This window comes from Hylobates moloch, unplaced genomic scaffold (genome assembly GCF_009828535.3).
Source record: "Hylobates moloch isolate HMO894 unplaced genomic scaffold, HMol_V3 SCAFFOLD_8, whole genome shotgun sequence".
NCBI classification, from domain to species: Eukaryota; Metazoa; Chordata; class Mammalia; order Primates; family Hylobatidae; genus Hylobates; species Hylobates moloch.
The window spans coordinates 44,020,268-44,046,991 of NW_026652283.1; the positions used below are offsets into that span (position 1 = coordinate 44,020,268).

A 26,724-nucleotide genomic window follows, 5' to 3' on the forward strand; every position below is an offset into this window, starting at 1 on the left:
AGTTCCACTGTAATAAACTTCGTCATCCTGAATTTCTCATCACATGTGCAATTGTTTGTTTAATGGTCTTCCCCCTCCATGCTGTATTCTCTACCAAAATGTAAACAGATTCCATGAGGGTAGGAACCTTGTCTTTTAACCCAAAAGCTAGGATACAATGTTTTTCAAAGGGTAATCACATATCTGTTGAAAAAAAGACATCAAAAACCTATTTAGAATGTAAAAACACTGAGATACGAAAGCCAAGACTTGTACATACACATAAAACCCACAAAGAAAAGAGATTACTTCTGTACAGCTTGGGTAGTCCCCATCTCCCATAACCCCAAGAAAGGAAGTTGGTGAAGTGGAGAGGCAGAAATAATTAGGTGATTTTTTTCAATCACCTAATCAATCAATATGATGAAGCCATGCTGATTGGCCTTAAAAACACCATCCCCAAAAGCAGTTTCTCAAAACTACAGTTTATCTGCTCTAGAATTACTTGAAATGTTATTTTAATGCAGATTCCTAGGCTCTATCCAAGGCACCTAATTTAAAATCTCTGGAGTAGTGACCTGACAATTCTAATTTTAAAAGCATTCTATGTGATTTTTATTTTAAAGCTGAGTTTAAACTGCCACCTCCAATCCAACCAACTGCTACATTCTTATCCATTCTTTCTTCTGTGAGTCCTGGTTTCTGTCCCCATAGGTCCCCCCCAAAATCAATATAAGTATTCATTTGTTCTACCCTACCTAAAATGGTTTCAGAATTGCTCTCAACTTTCTAACTTCTTCCCTCCCAGCTTCTTTCCTAGGGGTTTTTGGAAACCCTCTACTGAAGTTCCACTACCGAACACAAATCTACTAAGTTGATGATTTCTTTGTAACTATTTTTGGCCTTGGAATGTATGCCATGAAGGTATATAAGGTATATACCAAAAGTTTCTTCAATTTGCTTTTTTCTGTGTGATCACATTATTAATTCAAAACACTGTTAGGCTTGTTTCTGCTTGCATTCTCTTTGAGGGTTTCCTTTTTTCATCCCTTTTGATTTTTTTTAAATATGTAAAACATGTACATGCGTTCAAAAGTTAAAACTATATAAAAAGATATACTCAAAATCTTATTTCCTTCTACATCCTTTCCACCTTGGCTCCCACCTATCCCCTAGAGGTAATTATATTAAATACATTTCTAGTTTAAATTCCTAAATTTCTTTTCACAACAATGAGCAAACACATAATGTATAATATTATTCCTTTTTTACCCACACAAAAAGTAGCACAATACACCCACACACCACTTTTGTATTTTTCTTTTTTTAAATTTTCCTAAACTTCAACAACTTAATAAGTTAACTTTCCTCAAAGTGAATACCATGAAATTTTATTTTTTATTTTATTCTTTTGGAGACAAGGTCTCGCTTTGTCACCAGCCTGCAGTGTAGTGGCATGATCATAACTCAGCGCAACCTCAACCTCGTGGGCTCTAGCAATCCTTCCACCTCAGCCTCTCAAGTAGCTGGGACCACAGGGACACACTATCATGCCCAGCTAATTTCTTATTTTTTATTTTGTGGAGACAGGGTCTCGCTATGCTGCCCAGGCTGGTCTCAAGTGATTCTCCTGCCTTGGCCTCCCAAACTGCTGGGATTATAGGCATGGGCCACGAGCCCCCATTGCACAGAGTCTGAAAATTTAATTCCTTTTCCTCTAGTTCAGAATACAAAATCATTCAATTATGGAATATCCAAAGAGGTATTTTTAATATGTAATCTCCCTTCAAGGCCCTGACACAAAATGAAAGGGAGTTTACTAAAATTCTATTTGAGTCCTTTTAAGCAACAGTGGCAACATATTGTCCTCTGTGTTGCATAAGTTGACTCTGCATTTCTGGAAAGGTGGTGACAGTCACTTTAAGATCTTTCTCCATACCTCTCGTCAACCAATACAAGCTAACTTCACAAGTTCTAAGTGACCTCCCATTTTCCCACGACCCATCTCCTCCATACCTGAAGAAGAGTTAGCAGCAGATTGCTGAAGTGTTCTAAACAAATCTAAGGAGAGTGAATGGGAAGTAAAATAGAAAAAGGCCTGTGCAAAGGAGAAGATAAACTAGGTTCCATCTGTCTCCACTCGAAGTGTTCAAATATTTCTATGTTTGTAAAAATAAAATTAAAAGTGATCATGCCATGTGCTAGGCACCAAATACTTAAAAACTGGGTAAAGGAAACTTTAATAGCAATCTCTGGAAATATTAAAAGTCTGCCTAAAGCAGTAGATAGGACCAGATCATCTCTCTCAGGATCTTCTAGTTCTAAGAGCAACATCATCCTTCTCTACCCATTAGTTCTCTATTTCTTCCCATTGAAACTGTATCACTACATCTAAAACAGTTTTAGATCCATGACTTGGGCTGGCTATCGGCAAGGAATATCAGCAGAATGGATTTGGCATTCTCAGGTAGACGTCATCAAAAATGAAGCCAGACAAGTTAATGAGGAAAACAGTATTCGAACTTTATATGCTATTCCTTAAATTTGGACCAAGCTCTTCAGTTTGGAATTCATATATTCATAGGATCTCCATATTCTGACTCTTATCACACTCTCTACTGCAAACCACTATAACCAAGTGCTTCTTAACACTTGAACTTTGAAAAACACCTCCACAAATCTTAACTGTTCTTCAAAACACAGCTCAAGTCCCACTTCCGTCAATGGCTATCTAATGATTCCCCACTTCCTTGTACTCTAGTGGCATTTACTCTCTGTACCACTCAATTTAGATTATCATACTCCCCATAAACTCATTAACTGTACCCTTCATTTAACACTTTTTACTAGGTCACATACACAATGGATATTTTTATAGTTTACACACAGTAGGTGTGCCCAATTAGTCAGCTATTTATAGCACAGCACTCTGGATTCCTCTATTACACAGCTTTTTACACAGCATAATAATTACTTGTTTATATGTATTTTTCTCATCCAATAAAGATTGTAAGCTCCCTTAGGCCCTGTGCTATGCTTCCTAGTACTGCCAAAGCCTAGCATACTGCTTCACAAGAGCAGATAATAAATAAATCCTTTTCACATTATCAAATGAAAGACGAAATCAGCTGAGGACCAGGCACGGTGGCTCACACCTGTAATACCAGCATTTTGGGAGGCCAAGGTAGACGGATCACTTGAAGTCAGGAGTTTAGAACCAGCCTGGCCAACATGGTGAAACCCCATCTCTACTAAAAATACAAAAAAACAGCTGGGCATAGTGGCATGCGCCTGTAGTCCCTGCTACTCGGGAGGCTGAGGCATGAGAATCACTTGAACTCAGGAGGCAGAGCTTGCAGTGAGCCGAGATCACACCACTGCACTCCAGCCTGGGCAACAGAGCGAGACTCCATCTCAAAAAAAAAAAAAAAAATAGCAGACAAGGGGAGGATATCATGTAGACCAGAGATTCCAAATTAGTACTCCCTAGGCTGAACCCAGACACAAGACTTATGTCTGGCCTGCAGAGATTCATGAAAATCAGAATTAGTTGACAACAGTTAAAAATTTGAAAATTACACACAAAATCCAGATTTCCCTTTTCTTGGGGAGTGGGGTAGACTGGAAGATCTGCCATGTGCCCTAAAAAGCAGTAACTGACTAGAACATAGTTGCTCCTTTTACATTAAACACACTCTTTAGTCTGGCACCTTTTTTGCTTTCCCCATTTACATCACCCAACTGGCACCTAAAGGCACTTAGGTTTACAATCAATGATACGGACCCATGAATTCTTATTTGACTTTCTAAGCCACATATTCAAATTGTAGCCATTTCTACTCCCTAGCCATCATGTGTTTTTTGCCACACAGGTTTATCAAAATTTTCTAGCCTTTTCTCAGGCTAAATCTTGACAAAAAAAGTCTACAGTACCCAGGGGTAAAGCCAGAAAGCACAGCTTAAATAGGGCCACTACCACTGCTTAGAATGATGCATTGATTCATGTTTCATTCAAGTTTTATTAGGTATATCCTCCACTGAAACATTCTGTTAGCGTAGATGCCTATTCAAAATATACTGTTAACAATCACTTCTCATACTGAGTCAGCCAGTTGAGGGGAGTTTATCCTGGAAAATTAAATTTAGTAAGTATTTAATATAGTTTTTGCAGAATTATGCATCTTGTGTAATGGTTAAGAACATGAGCATTGAAAAAAATCTCTACATCTACCAAGTCTGGTACCAAATCCTGACTCTATCATTCTCTAGCTGAGAAACTCTACAAAGTTACTTAACTTCTCTAATCCTTAGTTTTTTTACGTTTAAAATTTGGAAAATAATAGTACCTACTTCATAAGGCTATTGTGTGGCCTAAAGAGACAATGATGGCACTTAGTATAGTGCCTGGCAGACAGAAAATAATAAAAGCAGCTATCATTTGAGTATCTGAGTACAGAAACAAAAACTAATGAAACAAGATTTCTGAACACAAAAACTCTTAAGTTTATAATACTGTTATTAATAAAGCAAATGGTAACACAAGAGACTGATTCTATCGGGAGATAAGAAATAATACATGAGCTGAAATAATAGGACAATATCAACTAAAAAAAAGGGAGGGGAGGCGGCAAAAGAGACAAGGTCCAAGGAGAAATAAAAGAAAAACAAAAGCAAGAAGGAAACAGATGTGCTTACTTACAGGGACAGCTAGTAGGCTGGAATGGCGAGAAGCATATGAAAGGAAGGTACAAAAAATAAAGCTAAAAAGGTAGATTGGGACCAAGATTCATGCTTTCATTCAAACTGCACTTATTGAAGCTTACTAAATGGAGCACTGTGTGCTAAGGTATGAGAAAGAGATACAAAAACTTCAATGAGGCACAATCCCTTCCCTTACAGGGGAATCATGCACAGCACATCCTTGGTGCACGGTAAATCAGCAAATGTCTCTAATAAATCCAGTCAAATGAAAAAGGCAAAAGTGTTGAAGCAGGAAGGCCTAAGAGAAACTAAATAGTAACTACCATCTGATGATAGACCTAAAGCCCTATAACTCCCTTCCTCTACATGTATACACACACCCCACATAGCACACGACTTGTTAATTCCTATGTAAGAATATGAATATAACATGTGCAGAGACAAAAGAAAGCGGTGGCCCACATCTGTAATCCCGGCACTTTGGGAAGCAGAGGCAGGCAGATCACTTGAGGTCAAGACCAGTCCAGGCAACATAGCAAGACCCTAAAAATTAGCCAGGTGGGCATAGCAGCACGCACCCATAGTCCTAGCTACTCAGGAGGACCACTATAGTCCAGGAGTTTGAGGCTGCAGTGAGCTAGGATCATACCATTAACTCCAGCCAGGCTGACAGAACAAGACTTTGTCCAAAAACAAAATAAAACTTAAAATAAAAATTTAAAAAAAGGAAGTTGAATTATTTGTTGTATAACATAAATTAGCTAGTACCTCAAAAGTCTCCTTAAAGAAATGGTTGATTCTAGGGGCAAGGAAGATACAATATAGCCCTGGAACATCTCAAGGTGCCAAAAAGAAAGTGCTAAGCAAACAGAAGTATGGGGCCAGCCTGTAAGAGCTCCCAGTGGCCAAAGTTGCACAATCTGAATGACAACAATAGCACAAAGAATATCTATGAGTGCATACTATTATAAATAAATGATTGAATGAATAAAAGGGACTAAAGGAACAACTCATCTTTTCAGAAGAACATCAATTAATAAATGTCGAAGGAATTAAGGAAGAGACAAATCACCATTAAAAAACAGCAATAATTGGCCAGGCACGGTGGCTCACACCTGTAATCCCAGCACTTTGGGAGGCCGAGGCAGGTGGATCACCTGATGTCAGGAGTTCGAAATCAGCCTGGCCAACATGGTGAAACCCTGTCTCTACTAAAAATATAAAAATTAGCCAGGCGCAGTGGTGGGTGCCTGTAATCCCAGCTACTCGAGAGGCTGAGACAGGAGAATTGCTTGAACCCAGGAGACGGAGGTTACAGTGAGCCAACATGGTGCCCCTGCACTCCGGCCTGGACAACAAAGCAAGACTATGTCTTTAAAAGGGGGGGGAGGGGGGGAGGGGGAGGGGGAGGGGAGGAGAGGGGAGAGAGTAATAATTGCTACACTTATAACCTACCAATGAATGCTAAAATTAATGGATAAAAGTTTAAGAAATAAAGTACAGTAAGTCTTCATTTAGCACTACTAATGGGGTTCTTGAAACTGCAACATTAAGTCAAACAGAGTATAGCATGTCTTCAAATAACATCATTTCGTTATAACGTTGATGAGGAAAAAAAATTGGTCTCATTTTATGTTGTTTTGCTTAAAGTCAGTTTCCAAGAACCTATTAAAGTTGAGGACTTACCGTATTTGCATATGCTCAAAGCATCCCCCCAAAACATATTATTTACAAAGTGATAAATAGTAAACTTTATAATGAAGAAACCTGGCAGACCTCCCCTTAACCAAAGAATCATAGTTAACACTCCCATTAAAACATACTTACATTATCTATCCTCTGATCTGTTATGCACAAAAGGCCATATCTGTATTATTCTTCCCAAAAATGTATTACCTCATTCTAATTACAAGAAAACATATAATCATGAGCAACATATATTGCCCAGGCTGGTCTCAAACTCTTGTCCTAAAGCAATCCTCTTGCCTTCACCTCTCAAAGCGCTGGGATTACAGGCATGAGCCACCATGCTTAGTCAATTTCTTAGTTTTGATAATTGTACTATGGTTATGTAAGATGTTAACATTAGAAGAAGCTGATAAAGTATACATGGGAACCTTCTGTATTGCTTTTGCAACTCTTCCGATAATCTAAAATTCTTTCAAGATAAATATTTTTTAAAAAGTCTTGGCCAGGCACAGTGTCTCACACCTGTAATCCCAAAACTTTGGCAGGCCGAAGCAGGAGGATCACTTGAAGCCAGGAGTTCGAGACCAGCATGGGCAACAGAGCAAGGCCCCATCTCTACAGGAAATTTAAAAATTAGCTGGCCATGGTGGCGTGCTCAGGCACTCGAGCTTGGGTAACAGAGCAAGACCTTGTCTCTAATTAAAAAAAAACAAAAAAAATCTTGGCCAGGCACGGTGGCTCACACCTGTAATCCCAGCACTTTGGGAGGCCAGGGTGGGTGGATCACAAGGTCAGGAGATCGAGACCACCCTGGCTAACACGGTGAAATCCCATCTCTACTAAAAATGCAAAAAATTTGCTGGGCGTGGTGGCGGGCATCTGTAGTCCTAGCTACTCAGGAGGCTGAGGCAGGAGAATGGCGTGAACCCGGAAGGCGAAGTTTGCAGTGAGCCAAAATCGTGCCACTGCACTCCAGCCTCGGCGTCAGAGCGAGACTCCGTCTCAAAAAAAAAAAAAAAATCTTGACTGATAAAGACAGTTAGTACTAGTTGCAATACTATGTTGTTTTCACTTTAGGCTTACTGTCAACTCACCTGGACTGCAGGTATGGTTTCCAGTGAACGCTACATTATCCCTGCTCTTACTTTATGCTACATCAGTCCTATAACATAATCAAGCTTCAACACACTAATAATCTACCAAAAATAAAGTTATTCACCTAAGCTAAATACTTTTTGACATCCTAAAAATCACCAGAGATCAAAATTTCATATTCAATTACATGAGCCTTCACAAAGCTTTATTTTCAGTAGAAATCAACATTATCATTGCTTACTTCATAAAAGTAATAATTTAAATAAAATCCTTACCTTCCAACCACTGCCAGCCTCTCTATAATACGGGAAGTTATCACAAATCCACTGATAAATTTCACTTAAAGTCATTTTCTTTTTGGGTGAGCTATTAATTGCAAATGTAATGAGGCTGGCATAACTGTATGGAGGTTTCCCATCTTTGTGCTGTTGGACTTCTTCCTGGTCCAGAGTTGTATTTGGGTCAAGGAGTGCATTCTTCTTAGAAATTCCTGTTCCATGTGCATTTTGTGTAGCATCAGATTTTTGGATGGCTGCTCTCATGGTGAGCTGTGGTAACCAGTCCATAGATGTTAGGCTGCTCTCCAGTTCAGATGTCATCCTGAAGGTAAATAGACTCCTTAGTCAATATCAAGGAAAGAACCCCTGCTTCTCAAAATATCCAATATTCACAAATCTAGGCGTTCCAAAGTGAGGGAAAGCCTGAGTTACATCTGGAGGAAAAAGATTGAGTATGTTAATGAGCAAACCAAATATTTAAGGGATCAACATTTCCAATCTTTTCTTAATTTTTTCCTCACCAAAACATAACAACCTTGGTTTTAAAATGGTTTAAAATACAGAACAATATAGACAAACAAAGTGGTTCTGATGCCAATCTTTCTAAAAATCGCTGCCTGTTTCTTTAAGAGGGCAACAGGATCTTGGTAAGAAAAACCCAGCTGCAGCCCAACTCTTTTATTCACCACCACCACAAGCCGTTAAAAGCTTAAAATGTACCTCTGGCATTTCTTTTACACAAATTTTAGGAGAGTCATAAAAACAAATTACCAAAAAGTAAGGTGGAGGCAAGAGGTCAGAGAAGTAACTGAGAAACTGGCACAGGAATCTGCATGAAGGAAAGAAGGTAGAGTTTATGCAGGTAGGAGGTAGGAAGAGTAAAGCAGGGTATACAAGAATAGCAAGGAGACAAGCTAGCTGGGGGAGTTGACCGAAAAAAGGAATGCAAAGTCAAGGACACTGATGAGTGAGAGAAAAATAAAATAGGCAGTACCAGGGAGTTACTTTTTTAAAAAAACAAGTCAGGGAACAGGTTTACAAAAACTAACTTGAAATTATGGGAGTACAGAATATAAGGCATTAAATCACATAAATGGTCGCAAGAAAAGAAGCATTAAAAACTAAAAGACAGGTTTGGGCAAACGTCCAATGATTTGAATTCTGTAGTGTATTTCTCTCCAAAGCTGAAAAATTCAGACCATTACCACACAAAGAAAGAAAACTAAATCTGCCAGGTTAACACATATCCTCGAAAAGGGAGAAAGCTGCTCTAAGAATTGAAGATAAGAATATAGAAACAAGGCTTGACACTTCACATTGGAATTGTTAACTTTCAGCAGAGGATATAAGCCCTTCTATTCTGGGATCAAAGCAGCAAGAATAATGACTGACAATAAAGTAGAGAAGAATGAAAAGACTTCTAAGTGATACCAAAATAAAGGAAAAAAGGACAACAAAATAAAAAAAAAACTTAAAGGTTTCTTTTGACTTAAAGTCAAACGAAAACATTTGTAGCTATGAAAATCCCATATAGCCCCTTCATTCCAAACGGCTCCTGACAAAAAGCAACCTTGAATATTATGTATAGGATTTGAACAACTTGGAGGCAACAGAGAATAATAAAGAACAGGGAGTTTGGGGTAAGGAAGACCCAGAGTCTAAGCACTGATTCTAACAGTTATAAGCTGTAGAACTGTGAAGATGTTAATTACCTCTACCTCCCAGTTTTCTCATCTGTAAAATGCAACAACAGTACTTAAGGTCAAAATATTACTTTGAAAATTATATGTGTTAAAACATGCACAAAAATATTCAGTAAGTGCTGGTTAATAATATTAGTCTAGGAGTATCTTGGGAGGGCACTAATGCACTATAAAGTATACCACATTAAGCAAAAGCAATTATAAATCAGAAGACAACCACGAGGATTCTACCTGCACTGCCAGTAAATTGAGTCCTCTTGATTTTCAGATATGTTGATCCATAATTTTACCTTACTCATTTTCTCAAATTCCCTCCATCTCTGTTGTACACATTCCTCTGAACCTGAACTTTAAATTCATCTACATAGCGTCTTCAGAGATCTTAAAAAAAAAAAAACAAAAAAAAACACTTACTATCCTACTCTACAATCTCAACCAGAAATGCCTGCTCCCAGCAAGAAGTTATAGGGACTTGTAGAAGAAGAAGATAGGATAATTTAGAGATCACACAATGTCAAAACAGTAGAGAAAGTACCCTAGAGATCAGAGACTAATCCCTTCAGTAACGAAAAACTGCAGTTAAAGCTCATCCAATTTCACACAGGTAGTTAGCAGTAGTACGAAAAAGAGAGCCCAGATCTCCTGATACCCAATCTGGTAGTTTTGCTAAACATACCTCATCTGTAAAATGAAAAGATTTAGGCCGGGCGCGGTGGCTCACGCTTGTAATCCCAGCACTTTGGGAGGCCGAGGCGGGCGGATCACGAGGTCAGGAGATCGAGACCACGGTGAAACCCCGTCTCTACTAAAAATACAAAAAAATTAGCCGGGCGTGGCGGCGGGCGCCTGTAGTCCCAGCTACTCGGAGAGGCTGAGGCAGGAGAATGGCGTGAACCCGGGAGGCGGAGCTTGCAGTGAGCCGAGATCGCGCCACCGCACTCCAGCCTGCGTGACAGAGCCAGACTCCGTCTCAAAAAAAAAAAAAAAAGAAAAAATTTAAATAGTTCCCACCTCACTGATGTAAAGTATTCAGAACAGTGCCAGGCAAGTAGTAAGTATTCAACAAATGTTAACTACTTGTATTGGTAATAAGAGTAGTTGCTTATACTATTATTCACATTTCATTCAATGAAGATTGGCTATTTTATACCATGCTGTCATCCAATTTACCTCATATCAAGTCTCCATGGAGTAGAGTTTTATTTTGTTCGAATTCCCAAAGCAGCCAGTTACATGCATTTTCATACAAAACCATATTACAAATTGGAATATAATTGTTAATGCAGGTGCTCCCTACTGAGAACCATCTTTGCCTTCTGCCCCCTTCCATCAGTGCCAGTAATGAGACTTTATAAGAATCTCAGTAATACAGGTATTTACTATGTGTTATATATTTAACAAGGATGCATAAATTATATATGTGTAAAGCGCTATGTTAGAGTAAAAAATAAAACAAAATAAAAATACATACACAGGAAGTGTGGTAAAATTCCTGTCCTCCAGGAACTTATAATCCAATAAAGAAGTTCAGACACAACAAAGAACTGAATAAAAGTACACAGCTGAGCTCTGGGTGCTATGAAGGTTCAGGAAAAGAATAAACAACATGGACTAAAGCCTTGAGGGTAAAGAAGGAAGAACTTAGCTAAGTCTTCAGCTAAGTGAAGATCGACTTGGCTGAAGAACTTCAGCTAAGTGAAGATTTAAATAGACTGGAAAGAAAAAGGACCCTAGTCTTCAAAGCCATCATGTGTAAAAATTATTCCCCTGTGCTTATATTCATCAGTTCCGCAAGAGCAAATTTTAAGTACACTATAAAAACATCTCAAATTTAAACTCTAAAAAAGTGGGGCTTCTGTTCTGTTTGCAATTTCTTAAATTTTATATACAGCATTCTTGGTAGTGAAGCAAAAAGCGCCCCCATTGTTGGTACTTAGGCTGGTAGCTACTGTGGTTCTCCATCAAGCATGGAGAGCACAAAAGATGACCACTAGGTTTGGCCAGATCACCAGTAACTTTAGACACAAACTTATTAGGCCGGGTGCGGTGGCTCACGCCTGTAATCCCAACACTTTGGGAGGCCGAGGAGGGTGGATCATCTGAGGTCTGGAGTTTGAGACCAGTCTGACCAACATGATGAAACCCCGTCTCTACTAAAAACACAAAAATTAGCTGGATGTGGTGGCACATGCCTGTAATCCCAGCTACTTGGGAGGTTGAGGCAGGAGAATCACTTGAACCCAGGAGATGAAGGTTGCAGTGAGCCGAGGTTGCACCACTGCAATCCAGCCTGGGCGACAGAGTGAGACTCTGTCTCAAAAAAGGGGGAAAAAAAAAAAGAAACAAACAAACTTATTAGTGGAATGGTGATGACAGAAGTCCACTTGTATACGAGAACAGATGGTGGTAAATTTAAAAACAGCACGGGAGGCTCTGAGGAATCTGGTTATGGAAATCTGGTTAAGAAATGTCAGGCCCTCATTACCTCACCTCATTCCAAAAGCTTCCTAGCTGGCTTCCTGGACCCTGATGTCTCAACCACTCCTCCCTACTAATCATATCCAGTCCATGCATACACTCCAAGAGAAATCTATCAACACTGCTTTCATGTCATTATGCCTAAACACTTTCAATGGCTCCCTAACTCCTGCTATACTAAATCTAAATTCCTCATTTTCAACTACTTTAGCTTTTACTAATCCTTCATTAATCCTTCTCTAAGTTCCTAGGGCAATTACAACCTCAGTTTGGCAACTGACATGTTGTTTTCACATGCATAGTTGAATCATATGACTAAGCTTTCTACCCTCACCTCCTCTCCCCCAACCACTCAGGACAGTGACCATACATTAGTACTTCTGATGCTATCTAATACCGTGCCAGGTACAAGTTATCTGAAAAATAACACAGTAACTGGATAAGGAATAAGGGCCTTCTTTTCTGGAATGTCCTTTCCTTCTCTGTCTGCCTGGTTGGCTTCTACTTCAAGACCAAACATCTCCCACTACAGAAAGCCTGGTCAATCCCCTCTTTCCATCTTCCATCTCCTAAGCTAAAGGAGCTATTATTCCTAAAGCAGAGTATAAACACCCGTATCACAGAATTTATATGTAACTGTAATTATCTTTATCCACCTCTCTCCCACGAGATTCTGATCTCCTTGAAAGAAGGAACTTTCATGATTGAAACAGTAACTGTCCAATGAAGGTATGCGTGTGCTCCTCCCCAAACAAGTTAGACTGTAACAAGTTCAAAAGTTAAAAGAAAGAGGTGAGAGTACTAAGTAGCAGAAGGTAAGGGTACTCATAGGTTTGAAGTCTTTGATAAGACAGAAAAAAGTATGACTCAGAGCACAGACTGACAGGCAGCTTTACACAGGAAAAGAAACCATTCTACCAGAATAACAAAGAAAATGAGAATATGGAAGTAAGATGAAAAGCATATACTGTTACCTGTGGGAGAAAGCAAGGCATAGAGAAGAATTTATGTCTACAGTTCTTAAATCTATGATGGTAACTATTACTTAAAAGAAGTTCCATACAGAATAAAGGATAAGGAGCATCAGGATCAGGCTATAACAACTCAAAACTGAGTCATAACACGGGGGTTTTAATCCCACTTTATGAAACAGGGACACTCATATGATCCCATGTGTGCTTTTTAGCTATTTTAGTACACTGCGTGGCCTACCTCTGCAACCTTCCTAATTCCCAAAGTGTAGCAAAGGCTTACTCAGAAAGTTTTTCAAGTTTCAACCGTATTAAAAAGGGGGGCAAATGGGTAGAGATATTGTTGGCTCCCTAAATGGAGGTAAGAGTAAGACACAAAAGAAAATAAAAAGAATAAGAATAATGAGGGTAACAATGTTGTGACCCAAATATTACTGAATCCTCCCACTTCATTCCCGGCATGTGGCATTTCATCTTAAGACCTGCGGCACATAAAAAACTGAGCAACTTAGAACTCAGGAGAAATTCTTGTAATTACCACAGGACTGATTCTTGAATTATTCTTATCTCATGCATCTCTCTGGGTCAATATGTGCTATCACTCCTATTACAGTGTTTCAACACCCAAAGCAACCAGAAGCAGGGACTATGGCAGAGACTCCTATTGCCACTTAATATCTGTTCTTACCTTTTACCTTAGGAATAAATCCCAATTTTATTCAGGATGGTAATGCACCTTTTGCCCTGCCTGCCCTCTGGAATGTGGACAGAATTAACTATTGCTCTAGCAGTCATCGTGGATCCTAAGATGATCCTGAACATGGAAGCCAGACGCTGAGCATATGGAAACAGAGAAAAAGTCTGGGTCCCTGATTTTTTTTGTGAAGTAGATTGTGAAGCTGCCATCCCATCCGCAGACTGCCTACCCTACAGACTTTTAATGTATTTAACTACTATAAAAGAGTCTCTATTAGCAGATGAATGTAGTTCCTAACATAGAGAATTTAGGACATGGCAGTGTGGTGACACAAGTAACATAATCTAAAATAGCACACTCTCTTAAAGATGAATTAATGAGTTAATAAATTCCGATACTGACGGTTGGAAAGCTGATGACAAAGAATTTGGTCGAACTGTTATCTGCGGAATTTGAAAAGCAAGCCATATGCCAACTGAGGCTAGTGCAAAAACAGAAATGCAGGAAAAATTTAGAATGTTGGCATGTGTTGGCCCTTTCTCGCCATTTAAAGTGAAGTCTTAAAAGAGAAATAAACTTTGATGAGAGTTACAAGAAGAGACAGAGAAAGTACAGATTTGCTAAGATAGGTACTGCCTGCCCTTGTCCTGCAATTTCAGCTAAGAATCCTATAATCTGAAGTCTTGCAAGGCTGAAAAAACCAAGTGCTTGTGAAGTCCAAACTGAGGTAGGTGAGTGTAGCTACAAAACTACAGCATCAGCAGTAGAGAAGACTGATACCTTACCACACAAAGGTAGTGTTAAGGTGTTGTCTTTCCACCCAGACTACTGTTTCAGAAGGCCTCACGAAAGCCACCTTTTCCTTAGGAACTAAAAGAGGTCAAATAACTTGGATGAAGGAAAATATCTTCTTTATTTCCACTAACTTGTGACCAAAATTTAGCATTTCCTTTAAGTATGACAGTAGACAACAAATCACAGTAACATTAATAGTATCTGTAACTCCGCCACCAATAAAAATCACAAATATAACCAATGAGAAATGTTGCAGAAATCTAAAATTTTTATTTAAACTCATCAACTACTTCAAAACCGACTTTCTTAGATTTGTCACTAGATCTTTTGTTCAATGTGTTATTTTAAACGTATATATTACTATGTCACAAAGTTAATATTTTGATAACTGTATTTTGATATAATTAATTGGTTTTATTTTTAACCTTTTGTATTTTATGATTTTTTTCCAATTTTTACTATAAGTTCAGGGGTACATTTGCAGGATGTGCAGGTTTGTTACATAGGTAAACATGTGCCATGGTGGTTTGCTGCACAGATCAAACCATCATCTATGTATTAAGCCTGGCATCCATTAGCTATTCCTCCTGATGCCCTCCCTCCCCCTACCCCACCCCTGTATTTTATGGATTTTGAAACATTATTCTGAGAAAGATGCATAGGCTTCACCAGACTGTTAAAGATGTTCCATGGCACCAAAACAAGATATCCCTGAGGTAAGTAAAGTACAAATGGCAGTCTTCACACTAAAAAAAAAAAAGTGTCTGGACAGGTCCTTTGGCTCTAATTACTCAAAGGAGCAAAAAGTCTAGAAATTAAAATTTTTAAGGTAACTATATGGGAGGGTGAGAGGTGAAAGAGTCCAAACTGCAAAAGTCTCTTAAGTTTCTAAAATACTCCCCAAGGCTTATCAACGAAGAGAGCTGTAAAAACTGTGCATTTCCCAGAAAGGGCATCTTTATCAATACCAATCTAAGATGTGGCCATTGAGGATACTGGACAAGGTAAGATTCCTTGAAAGACCATAAAGGACAATGAAAATCTTCCCAAAGAGCAGATTAAAAGGACTTATTACTCTGCCAGGGAGTCTCTGCCACTCCTATCCAGCAGGATTTTATGATCAATATGGACTAGTGACTACTGAGTTTCCCATTATCCTCTTTTCTGAATAACACTGTTATTGTTGTTTTCCTATTCCTTCTCCACCACTGTATTCTGGATATGTAGAGTGCATATAATTCATCCTTGGTTTATATAGGTTTTCAAACCACAAGAAGTCATCCTTGGCTCTGATGAAAGGGACTGTATCCAGAGATCTTATATTTTCCGATATAGTAAATGGTAGAATCTCTGGGTTGTCTCCCTTGAGGAATGGGCAAATGAGTATTAGATATAGGAAGAAAAGTTTATGTGGATGCTTGGGTAGACAAAGGAGTCAACTACGGAAGAAATCTAAAAAGAAATAAAATAATTTACTATAGACTGACTTTATATTTTGTTATCATGTAATGTAAAATAAATTTTTTTAGGTTTGTAAATGAAGAAATAACTTAGGCTATTTCCAAAGGAAAACAGCTGGTGTTACTTTTTTCTAAATTAGTTATATACAACCCAAATCAAAGTTTCTATTCTTAGTATAATTTCAGCAAAATAAAAGAGTCAATGTCCACATATATGGGAAAAGACATGGCTTTGTGATTAAGAATAGAGGCTCTGGAGCAAGACTGCCTGGATTGGAATCCAAGTTCTTCCCTTCAGCTATGTAGTCCTGAACAAGTAAATTAACCTCCTCATGCCTCAGTTTCCTCATCTGTAAAATGAGGATAAAATAATACCCACCCCAAAGGACTGCTGTAAGATTAAATGAGTTAATACATATAAAGCACTGAGAACAGTTTCCAACACAAAATAACTGCTCATATTGTTATCAAGTTAATATTAATATGAAGTTCATACTCTTCAGGGTTTCCTAAATTTTTTTTCTTTTTTGAGACAGAGTTTCACTCTTGTCGCCCAGGCTGGAGTGCAACGTCTCAGCTCACTGCAACCTCCACCTCCCGTGTTCAAGCGATTCTCTTGCCTCAGCCTCCCGAGTAGCTGGGATTACAGGTGTGTGCCACCACGCCTGGCTAAATTTTCTATTTCTAGTACAGACGGGGTTTCACCATGTTTACCAGGCTGGTCTCGAACTCCTGACCTCAGGTGATCCCCCTGCTTCGGCCTCCCAAAGTGCTGGGATTACAGGCATGAGCCACCACGCCCAGCCAAGTCCTGGTATTAATTATTTTGGAGACCAACAATATTTCTTAAAATCTCCAAGGGAAGAAAAATTCACAATATATTTGATCTGTTCTAGGGTATACAATTCACTGTGGTTAAAAGAAAAAGTTGGCTGGGACGTGGTGGCTCACACATGTAATCCCAACACTTTGGGAGGCCAAAGCAGGCAGATCATGAGGTCAGGAGTTGGAGACCAGCCTGGCCAACATGGTGAAACCCCATCTCTACCAAAAAATACAAAAATTAGCTGGACATGGTGGCACGCATCTGTAATCCCAGCTACTTGGGAGGCTGAGGCAGGAGAATCGCATGAACCCAGGAGGCGGAGGCTGCAGTGAGCCAAGATCCCACCACTGCACTCCAGCCTGGGTGACAGAGTGAGACTCCATCTTAAAAAAAAAAAAAGTTTTAACAAGCTGATCTAAATTATCCTTGCTACACAGAAGTAAATTTCTATAAATTCTATCTTGGAAAATGAGAACTGGTCAGGGTTCTCTTCATAATGACTGTAACATATCCTACAACAGTAACACTATTTGGGTTCCTTCTTCACTAAGTTAAAAGTCCAGAACTTCTCCAATTCTTCTCACAAAATCTGTTTTAAGAATCACAATATGTTTATTGCTCTTCTCTAGTCTCTCCAAATCATTCCACAATTATTTAATCTTAAGATTCATAAAACTGTGTTCTGAATTTATACAATCTAAAGCCTTCCTTAGAATTCCATTTAGGGCTGGGCACGGTGGTTCACACCTGTAATCCCAGCACTTTGGGAGGAAGAGACGGGCGGATCACTTGAGCCCAGGAGTTCAAGATCAGCATGGGCAACATGGCAAAACCCCGTCTTTACAAAAAATACAAAACAAATTAGTCAAGTGTGGTGGTGTGTCCCTGTAGTCCCAGCTACCCAGAAGGCTAAGGTGGGAGGATCACCTGAGCCCAGGGAAGTCGAGACTGCAGTGAATTGTGATCACACCACTGCACTCCACCCTGGGCAACAGAATGAGACCCTGTCACAAAAAAATAAAATAAAAATAGAACTCCACTTAGAATACAAACCTAAGGATCATATATATGGTCAAAGATATTTTATGCTATAATTCTCATCTTCAAAATATTTCACTTTACAATTTAGGGAGGAAAAAATAAAGATTGTTGAACATTAACCAAATGTTTATTCTGTCATCAAGTAAATATTGTATTTTGCATTTAAATCTCACCCTATTAAAATGTCTACATCTCTGAGTGGTTGTAAAGATTGATGAACACAACCAGTCTTTCACATAAGAACATTCAACATCATCTTTGCAGCCATAATTTAAAAACTCAGAATCTGCTCCAGAATGTTTCTTATATCCAGTTTAGCACACACACACACATCCTTCGAGTAACAGATGTCCACTAATTTTGTTTCATTAAAGTGGTTATCCTGACCTCTGTTTGCAACCATACTTCAGCTCACCAACCAACATTTACTGGATATTCTGTCATCAGTTTTTTTCTCCACAACTTCTGCTTCCATGGCAAGTATGGCATCAATGCTGGCAGAGGGCTAACACAGTGGAAAGTGATCCTGTCTTGTCTTTTAGTGTTAAGTATGATGTACAGAAAATGCTAAAGAAACAGTTTAAGCTGCTATATGTGGTGTTTATGGATCAGCAGTTCTCAAAATGTGGTCCAGAGAACCTTCAGGCAGTCTGAAGAGTCAAAACTATTTTCATAAGGTATTATTTGCCTTTTTCACTCTGATCCTCTCATAAAGTGTATAGTAGAGCTTTTCAGATGCTATGTGGTGTGTGATATCACAACAGATTTAATGCAGAGAGAGAGATGAGAATCCAGCTGTCTTCTATTAAGTCAGATATTTAAAAGATCTGCAAAAATGTAATGTAACGCCAATTTTCTCACTAAATTTTGTTTTGGAACATAGAGTTATTTTTCATAAAACTTGTTATCTATGTTGGCAAAGGGTTTTTTAAAGATCCACAATGTAGAACTGAATTCAATTATATTTGTTATATGCTGTACACTATGGAGACTTTTGTTATTTTTTATGTGAATATTTTAAATTTTTCTTAATTTTAATTTGTAATACAATAAATATTGACAGATATAACCCACATAAACAAAAGCTCTTTAAGCACTAATTTTTTAAGGGACAAAAAATAAGCAACACTGATCTTTAGTCTTTTGGTCTCTTCTTGTATTTACACGTGTCTTAATATAGTATATACAATATTTATATATGAATCTGTTTCTTAATATATATATTTATGTACGTGTGTTTCTTATATATAACAGAAAGAGTAAGGACTTTGAAGTTACTGTGATACCTAGGCTTAAATTCTTACTCTCCCACTTATTAACTATGTATCCTTAAAGAAGTCAAATAAACCTCTAAGCCTCACAGAAGTGCTCTGAGGAATAAATGACAAGATACATGTGGAATATTTAGCACACAGTGAATGCTTGGTACATAGTAGGCATTCAATAAATGAAAAATATTATAATCAATTTTGTTAGAAACACTTTTAAAAAGACATGCTTATTTTCCCTTTGTCAAAAGTCTCCATAGTGTAAAACATATAAAAATACAATTCAATTCAGTTCTATGTTGTGGATTTAAAAAGACAAAAATCTTCCCTGCTCATGCACATGTCAGGCTTTGCATGAAGTGCACAGCACCTGAAGAGGCCAAAAAATAATCTCTGAATTACCTATAAGTCTTCTCTGATAAGCAATCTGACACAAGCTATTTAACAATATAAAATGTCTGAAATAATAAATATTACAAACCTTCCATACTGCTCATTATGATTACTTGAGTTGGAGTTATTTTCAGAGGATCATAAATACATTCCATCTACCTTTAGATTTCTTTTTATAATTTCAAGTGCACTAAGGTTCAAAGAAAAATTAGACTGAGTCTTTTACACAAAACCACTTCAATTTTTATTAAAAAATGGACAAAAAAATAAGCAGGGGTAAGTAGAGAGAGAAAGCTGGGTAAAGAAAATACATTCGACTAGAATTAAAATGTTAGAAAATAGTAAATAACTACGTTCCTTTGAGCACATGGTAGAAGATGAGTAGTTCTGTCAAGAAAAGGCTATGATGTTTTAAGGAAAAAGTTCCTATGCTGGAAGGGAAGAAAAAGATAGTTAAAGCCTATGTTAAAATTCACTCAACTCTGAACTTTAAAACAATAGTCATCAAAGAAGAGAAAAATTAGAGGACTACGCCAGTCAATTCATTGGAGGAATTCATATTCATTGAAGGAGTTCAAAAAAATAAGTAGGAATAAATTAAGCTAGAATCCCTTAAGGTTATGGATCTCACCATGAGTCAGCTGACCATTACCTACTACTAGTTAATATCTAAACAAACAGACCTCTGTTGTAACAGCGCATCAGTCTTTATCTACTTACATAAAACATCAACATTGATTATCATTAAAATTCCATACATGGTATGAAAAGGAGTGAAAAAGTGTGAAGATAACTGACTTACATGAAAATCCCAGCACTAGTTGGGATGCTCACTAATAATCCACGTGTAAAGATGCTGCAGCTTAAACTTACTAAGACTCTAAGAATCTCTCTACCTAAAGTCTTTCTTATTCTATCTTCTTTACTCTATTATACTGGCTCCTTTTAAAAGATCCTACATTTTTTGTTTCTATTTTTTATTTCTTGCCATCACTTTAAAATATCTGAACTTTGCTGTCTTTATCACAGACTTTATCTTTTTCTTCTTATCAAGTACAGCAACTTCTTCCTTAAAACATCACAATCTTTACTTGATGGAACTACTCATCCCTTCCCATGTGCTCAAAGAAGCCACAGTTATTTACTATCTTTTAAATTTTTATTTGGTAATTTGTAAATATGAATACCCTAATTTTCAACCCTCCACTAAGCAGATATGGGATATCAGGCTCTTTTCTCAGTTTCAGAAGCATAAAGGACTTAGACTGTCAGATTTCAAGGTTTACTGTAAAATTCCAATGACCACGTTTTGGAGAAAGGACAGACATAGATCAATAGAACAGAGTCCAAGAAAAGATCCATATATATATATATAGATAGATACAGTCACTTGATTTTTGATAAAGGAACCAGACAAGTAAGTGGGGAAAGGAAAGACTTTTCAAAAAATTATGTTGAAACAACTGTCTGCATGGGAGAAAAATTAACAATGACCCTTACATCACATCATACATAAAAATCTGAAAAATGAACAAACCTAGATATAAAAGCTAAATCTATAAAACTTGTAGGAGAAATCACAAGAGAAAATCTTGTTAGGCAAATATTTCTTAGATATGACACCAAAAACAATCGCAATTCATAAAACAACTAATAAACTGGACTTTATCAAAATTTAAAACTTTTGTTCTTCAAAGACAGTGTTAGGAGAATGAAAAGGCAAGTCACAAACTGGCAGAAACCATTTGCAAAGCATATATCTTAAAAAGGACTTGTGCAGGGCTTAACCCTACAAATTACAGGGCTCACATCTGTAATCCCAGCATTTGGGAGGCCAAGGCAGGAGGATCACTTGAGGCCAGGAGTTTAAGACCAGCCTGGGCAACATCGTAAGAACTCATCTCTAAAGAAAAAAAAAAATTTTTTTTTTGTTTTTGTTCAATCAAGGCAGGAAAATCGCTGGAGCCCAGGAGTTCGAAGCTGCAGTGAGCTATGATCATGCCACTGTACTCCAGCCTGGGCAACAGAGCAAGATCCACCTTACTGTGCGTGGAGGGGATGAACCAACAGGACTTGTATCCAGAAAATACAAAGAACTCTCAAAACTCAATGAGATGAGAAAACCCATTTTTTTTAAAGGGCAAAAGACTTGAACAGGTATTTCAACAAATAACATATAGCAAAGATTCAGAGGAGCCAAGGGCAGGAGCCAGATGGGGCCAGGAGGATGGGAGCGGGCTCAGGATCCTGACGCCGGTGGGAGGAAAGGCAGGAGTGGGAGCCAGGGGATGGGACCCTGAGGAGGGGGGTGCAAGGCCAGGGGATGGGACCCTGAGGAGGGGGGTGCAAGGCCAGGGACAGAACCCTAAAGAGGGGTTGCAAAGAAAAAGGATTCATAAGAAAAGATGCTCAACATCATTAGTTATTAGGGAAATGCAAATTAAAACTACACTGAGATATCACTACACACCTACCAAAAAGGCTAATTGAAAGACTAACCATACTAAATGTTCTCAAGCATATGGAGCAAATGGAACTCTTACACACTGCTGGTGGGAGTTTAAAAAGGCACAACTGCTTTAAGAACAACGGCTTGGCAGTTTCTTAAACATACACCTACAATATGGCAGTCATTTCACCCCCAGGTATTTAGCCAAAAACTGAAAACAATCCAAATATCCATCAACAGCTGAATGAATAAACAAACTGTTGTGAATATATCCAATGGAATAAAAAGGAATGAACTGCTGATGCAGGCAGCAACACAGATAAATCTCAAAATAATGAAACAAAACCCAGATAAAAATAAGAATATATATTGTATGACCATTTATGTAAAAATCTAGAAAATGCAAATATATAATAAGGAACAGAAAAGCAGATCAGTAGATACCTTGCAGACAGAGGGACAGCAGGGAAGAACTTCACAGAAGCACTTTTGACAACTGTTGGGAATGACGGGTATGTTCACCACATTGATGTGGTGATGATTTATGTGTGTATGTATTTGTCAGACTTATAAAATTGTACTATGTCAATTACATCTCAGTAAAGCTGTTTTTAAAAAACAAGTATTTGTGGGCTCGGCATGGTGGCTCACGCCTGTAATCCTGGCACTTTGGGAGGCTAAGGTGGGCCGATTGCTTGAGCTCAGCATGTTGAGAACAGTCTGGGCAACATGGTGAAATCCATTTCTACAAAAAAATACAAAAATTAGCCAGGTGTGGTGGTGGGCACCTGTAGTCCCAGCTACTCGGGAGGCTGAGATAAGACGATTGCTTGAGCCTGGAAGGTGGAGGCTGCAGTGAACCAAGATCACACCACTGTACTCCAGCCTGGGTGACACAGTGAGACTCTGTCTCCGAAAATAAAATAAAAAACAAGTATTTGTGATTTAGAGTTAAGTAAAGATTTCTCAGCTTGGACATAAAAAGAGACAAACAAATATTTGTGATTAGGAATAAGTAAATATTTCTCGGCTTGAACAATGAAAGAAAAAATTGGTAAGTCGGATGTTACCAAAATTTAAAACTTTCTTGCTCTAACAAAAAAAAACTTGTATCCAGAGTATTTAGAGAACTCATATAACTCAATAATTAGAAGACAAACTACCCAGTTTTAAAATGTACAAAAAATTTAAACACGGACAAACCCCAATAAACACACGAAAGATGCTCAACATCACTAGTTATCAGGTAAATGCAAACTAAAACAACAAGATACTATTCCAAACCCACTAAAATGTCTAAAAAATCTGAAAAGCAATAATAATAATCCTCCTTCCTGAATTTATTTTAAGCATACTGGGTTCTTCTTGATATCGATAGCAAAAAAATATTTGTGCTGTGAGGTAAAGCATGAATGAGTATCTCCATTTCACATGGCTTCCAATCCAGTCTCATGAGCTTCTCTTGGTTTTCTATTTCTTGAATATCTATAGACCTATCTTGCACTATACTAAGAAGCACTATCTTTTTCTCAGCCTCTGTTTACTCAGATAGTCTCGTCTTTCCATAACTCCATTCTTTGTGCTTTTTAACATAGCTGATATATCATTTTGCAAGCTCCAAATATTGTGAGGGACTGGGAAAGTGTTAACAAAACTGTGAAGAAATGGATCCCTATACTAAAAGCCCCATTCAGATCCCTAACCTTCAAAAGAGACCCAGCCAAGCACTTATCCATCAGGCTCTCAAGTAAGCACTAGTAGGGGGTGGAATAATCTTTTTGTTTTCCTTTTCTCTTGTTGCTTTTGTGGACTCTTGAACACTAGTAAGGACGTAAGTATTCAATATATATTTATCAGATTGAATAGAATTGAGGCAGGAGTCCAATTCCAAATCCACAATTCTAAGGATATTCTGGATGTTCTAATATAAAGCTGGGAATCAAGTCTCCCATTCAATACCCAATGACCATAAGGAATCCAAAAATTATCCTCTCTTGAAATCCTTTCTCAACCAAAAGTGGATACATGCTGCTTTGTCTCAAACGCTTTCTGTAATGTTTTGCCTAGCTCATATCAATGCCCTTTCTCAGAGGTGCCTCCATCCCCAGGGCTCTGAAAGCTGTACTATACCTTGTCTGTACCAGTAATACAGGAACAAATTAAAAAATCTGAACCAAGGGTGCTACCTGATTCAAGCTGTTTACCTAAATTTTCTCCCCCAGGATTTAGAATTAGAACTGAAACAGTTTGGGCTGCTCTCCTGAATAAAGAAGCCATGAACTTGAGGCCACGCGCAGTGGCTCATGTCTGTAATCCCAGTACTTTGGGAAGCCGAGGCGGGCAGATCACCTGAGATCAGGAGTTCGAGACCAGCCTAGCCAATATGGCGAAATCCCATCTCTACTAAAAATAAAAAAATTATCCGGGTGTGGTGGTGGGCACCTGTAATCCCAGTTACTTGGGACGCTGAGGCAGGAGAATTGCTTGAACCCGGGAGGCGGAGGCTGCAGTGAGCAGAGATCACGCCATTGCACTCCAGCCTGGGCAACAAGAGCAAAACTCGGTCCCAAAAAAAAAAAAAAAAAAAAAAAAGAAGCCATGAACTTGAGGGATAGAATGGCTATGTGTAAGAAAATCAAAGAAAGTTGCCTGTAGAAATGAAGAAATAAATTAGACTCAGAGAAACTCAATGCAGAAGAGTAAGTACAATGCCTAGATTTCTAACAGCATTTCATCAATTCCTAGTTCCATTTCAAGAGAATAAACTATCCTTGTATTCTGTAAAATACAACCATGTTTTCTAAATTCATTCCATAAATTCTTTTTCTTTTTTGCTTAATGTATCCAGAGTTAGTTTTCTTGCAACCAAGCGAAGCTTTTTTTAAACTTTAGATTCAGGGGGTAAACATACATGTTTGTTACATGGGTACATTGGTGGAGACTGGGCTTCTAGTGTACCCACAATCCAAATAGTGAACATTATACCCAACATGTAATTTTTCAACCCTCATCCTCCTCCCTCCCCCCGGTGGAGTCTTCAGTGTCTATTATTTCCGTCTTTATGTACATGCATACCCATTATTTAGCTTCCACTTATAAGTTAGAACATGTGGTATTTGATTTTGTTTCTGAATTATTTCACTTAGGATAATAACCTCCAACTCCATCCATGTTGCTGAAAAGTACATGATTTCATTCTTTTTTATGCTGCATAGTATTCCATGGTATCTGTATACTACACTTTCTTTATTCAGTCAACTGCTGATGGACAGTTAGGTTGCTTCCATGACTTTGCTATTGTGAATAGTGTTGAACATGACTACAAGTGTCTTTTTTTTGTGTGAGACAGAGTCTCACTCTGTCCCCCAGGCTGGAATGCAGTGGCGCAATCTTGGCTCACTGCAACCTCTGCCTCGCAGGTTCAAGCGATTCTCTTGCCTCTGCCTCTCAATTAGCTGGGATTACAGGTGTGCACCACCTTGTCTGAGTGATTTTTCTGTTTTCAGTAGAGACAGGGTTTCACGAAGTTGGCCAGGCTGGTCTTGAACTCCTGGCCTCAGGTGATCCGCTGCCTTGGCCTCCCAAAGTGCTGGGATTACAGGCATGAGCCACTGCACCTGGCCAGGTGTCTTTTTTATATAGTGATTTATTTTATTTTGGGCAGATGCCCCCAGTAGCATGTTTGCTGGATCAAAAGGTAGTTCTATTTTTAGTTCTTTGAGAAATCTCCATAGTTTTCCACAGAGATTGAACATTCTCGTCAGCAGAGTATAAGCATTGCCTTTTCTCCACAACCACACCAACATCTGTTATTTTTTGGCTTTTTAACAGCAATTCTGACTGGTGCAAGATGGTATCTCATTGTGATTTTAATTTGCATTTCTCTGATGATTAGTAATGTTGAGCATTTTTTTCACGTGTTTGTTGGCACTTGTATTTCTTCAAAATGTCTCATGTCCTCTGCCTAGTTTTTAAAAGAAGCTGTTTTTTCCTCGTTGAGTTATTAGAGTTCCGTGTAGATTCTGGATGTTCATCCTTTCTGAAAGTAATCATTTGCATATATTTTCTCCCATTCTATAGGCTGTTTAATCTGTTGAGTATTTCTTTTGCTGTGAAGAAGCTTTAGTTTAATTTGGTGCCATTTGTCTATTTTTGTCTTCATCATAAATTCTTTGCCTAGGCCAACATCCAAGAGTTCTTCCTAAGTTTTCTTCTAGGACTTTTATAGTTTAAGGTCTTATGTTCAAGTCTTTAATCCATCCATCCTGAGTTAATTTTCATACATGGTGAGACACAAGGGTCCAGTTTCATTCTTTTGCATATGGCTAGCCAATATCCCAGCACCATTTATTGAATAAGATGTTAATGTCCTTTCTCCACTGTTTATTTTCATCAACTTTGTCAAAGATCAGTTGGTTGTAGGTATGTGGCTTTATTTCTAGGCTCTCTATTCTGTTCCACTGATCTCTATGCATATTTTTATACCACTATCATGCTGCTTTAGTTATTATAGCCTTGTAGTATAATTTGAAGTCAGGCAATCTGATGCCTCTGAATTTGTTCCTTTTGCTTAGGATTGCTTTGGCTGAGTGCTTTTTTGATTCCATATGAACTCTAATGCTGTTTTTCTAATTCTGTGAAAACTGACGTTGGTAATTTGAAAGGAATTTCATTGAATCTATAGATTGCTTTGGACAGTATAGTCATTTTCGTGATATTGATTCTTCCAATCCATCAGCACAAGATGTTTTGCCATTTGTTTGTGTCATCTGCAATTTCTTCCATTGGTGTTTTGTAGTTTTCCTCGTAAAGATCTTTCACCTCCTTGGTTAAATGTATTCCTAGGGGTGTATGGGTGTGTGTGTGTGTGTGTGTGTGTGTGTGTGTGTGTGTGTGTGTGT

General features: G+C 38.2%; 1 protein-coding gene across 6 annotated transcripts in view; it reads right to left on the reverse strand.

Annotated features, from left to right (window-relative positions):
- The window catches only part of FOXJ3 (forkhead box J3), a 146,164-nt gene that overhangs the window by 80,945 nt on the left and 38,495 nt on the right, over positions 1 to 26,724 (reverse strand). For 5 of the 6 annotated variants that reach the window (XM_032160474.2, XM_032160472.2, XM_032160470.2 and 2 more), the window contains exon 3: positions 7,740 to 8,064. In XM_032160474.2, coding sequence (XP_032016365.1) covers positions 7,740 to 8,064 — 325 coding nt within the window. Of the gene's footprint in view, positions 1 to 7,739; positions 8,177 to 26,724 lie in introns of all 6 variants that reach the window. The other variant, XM_058442005.1, reaches the window with a different exon arrangement.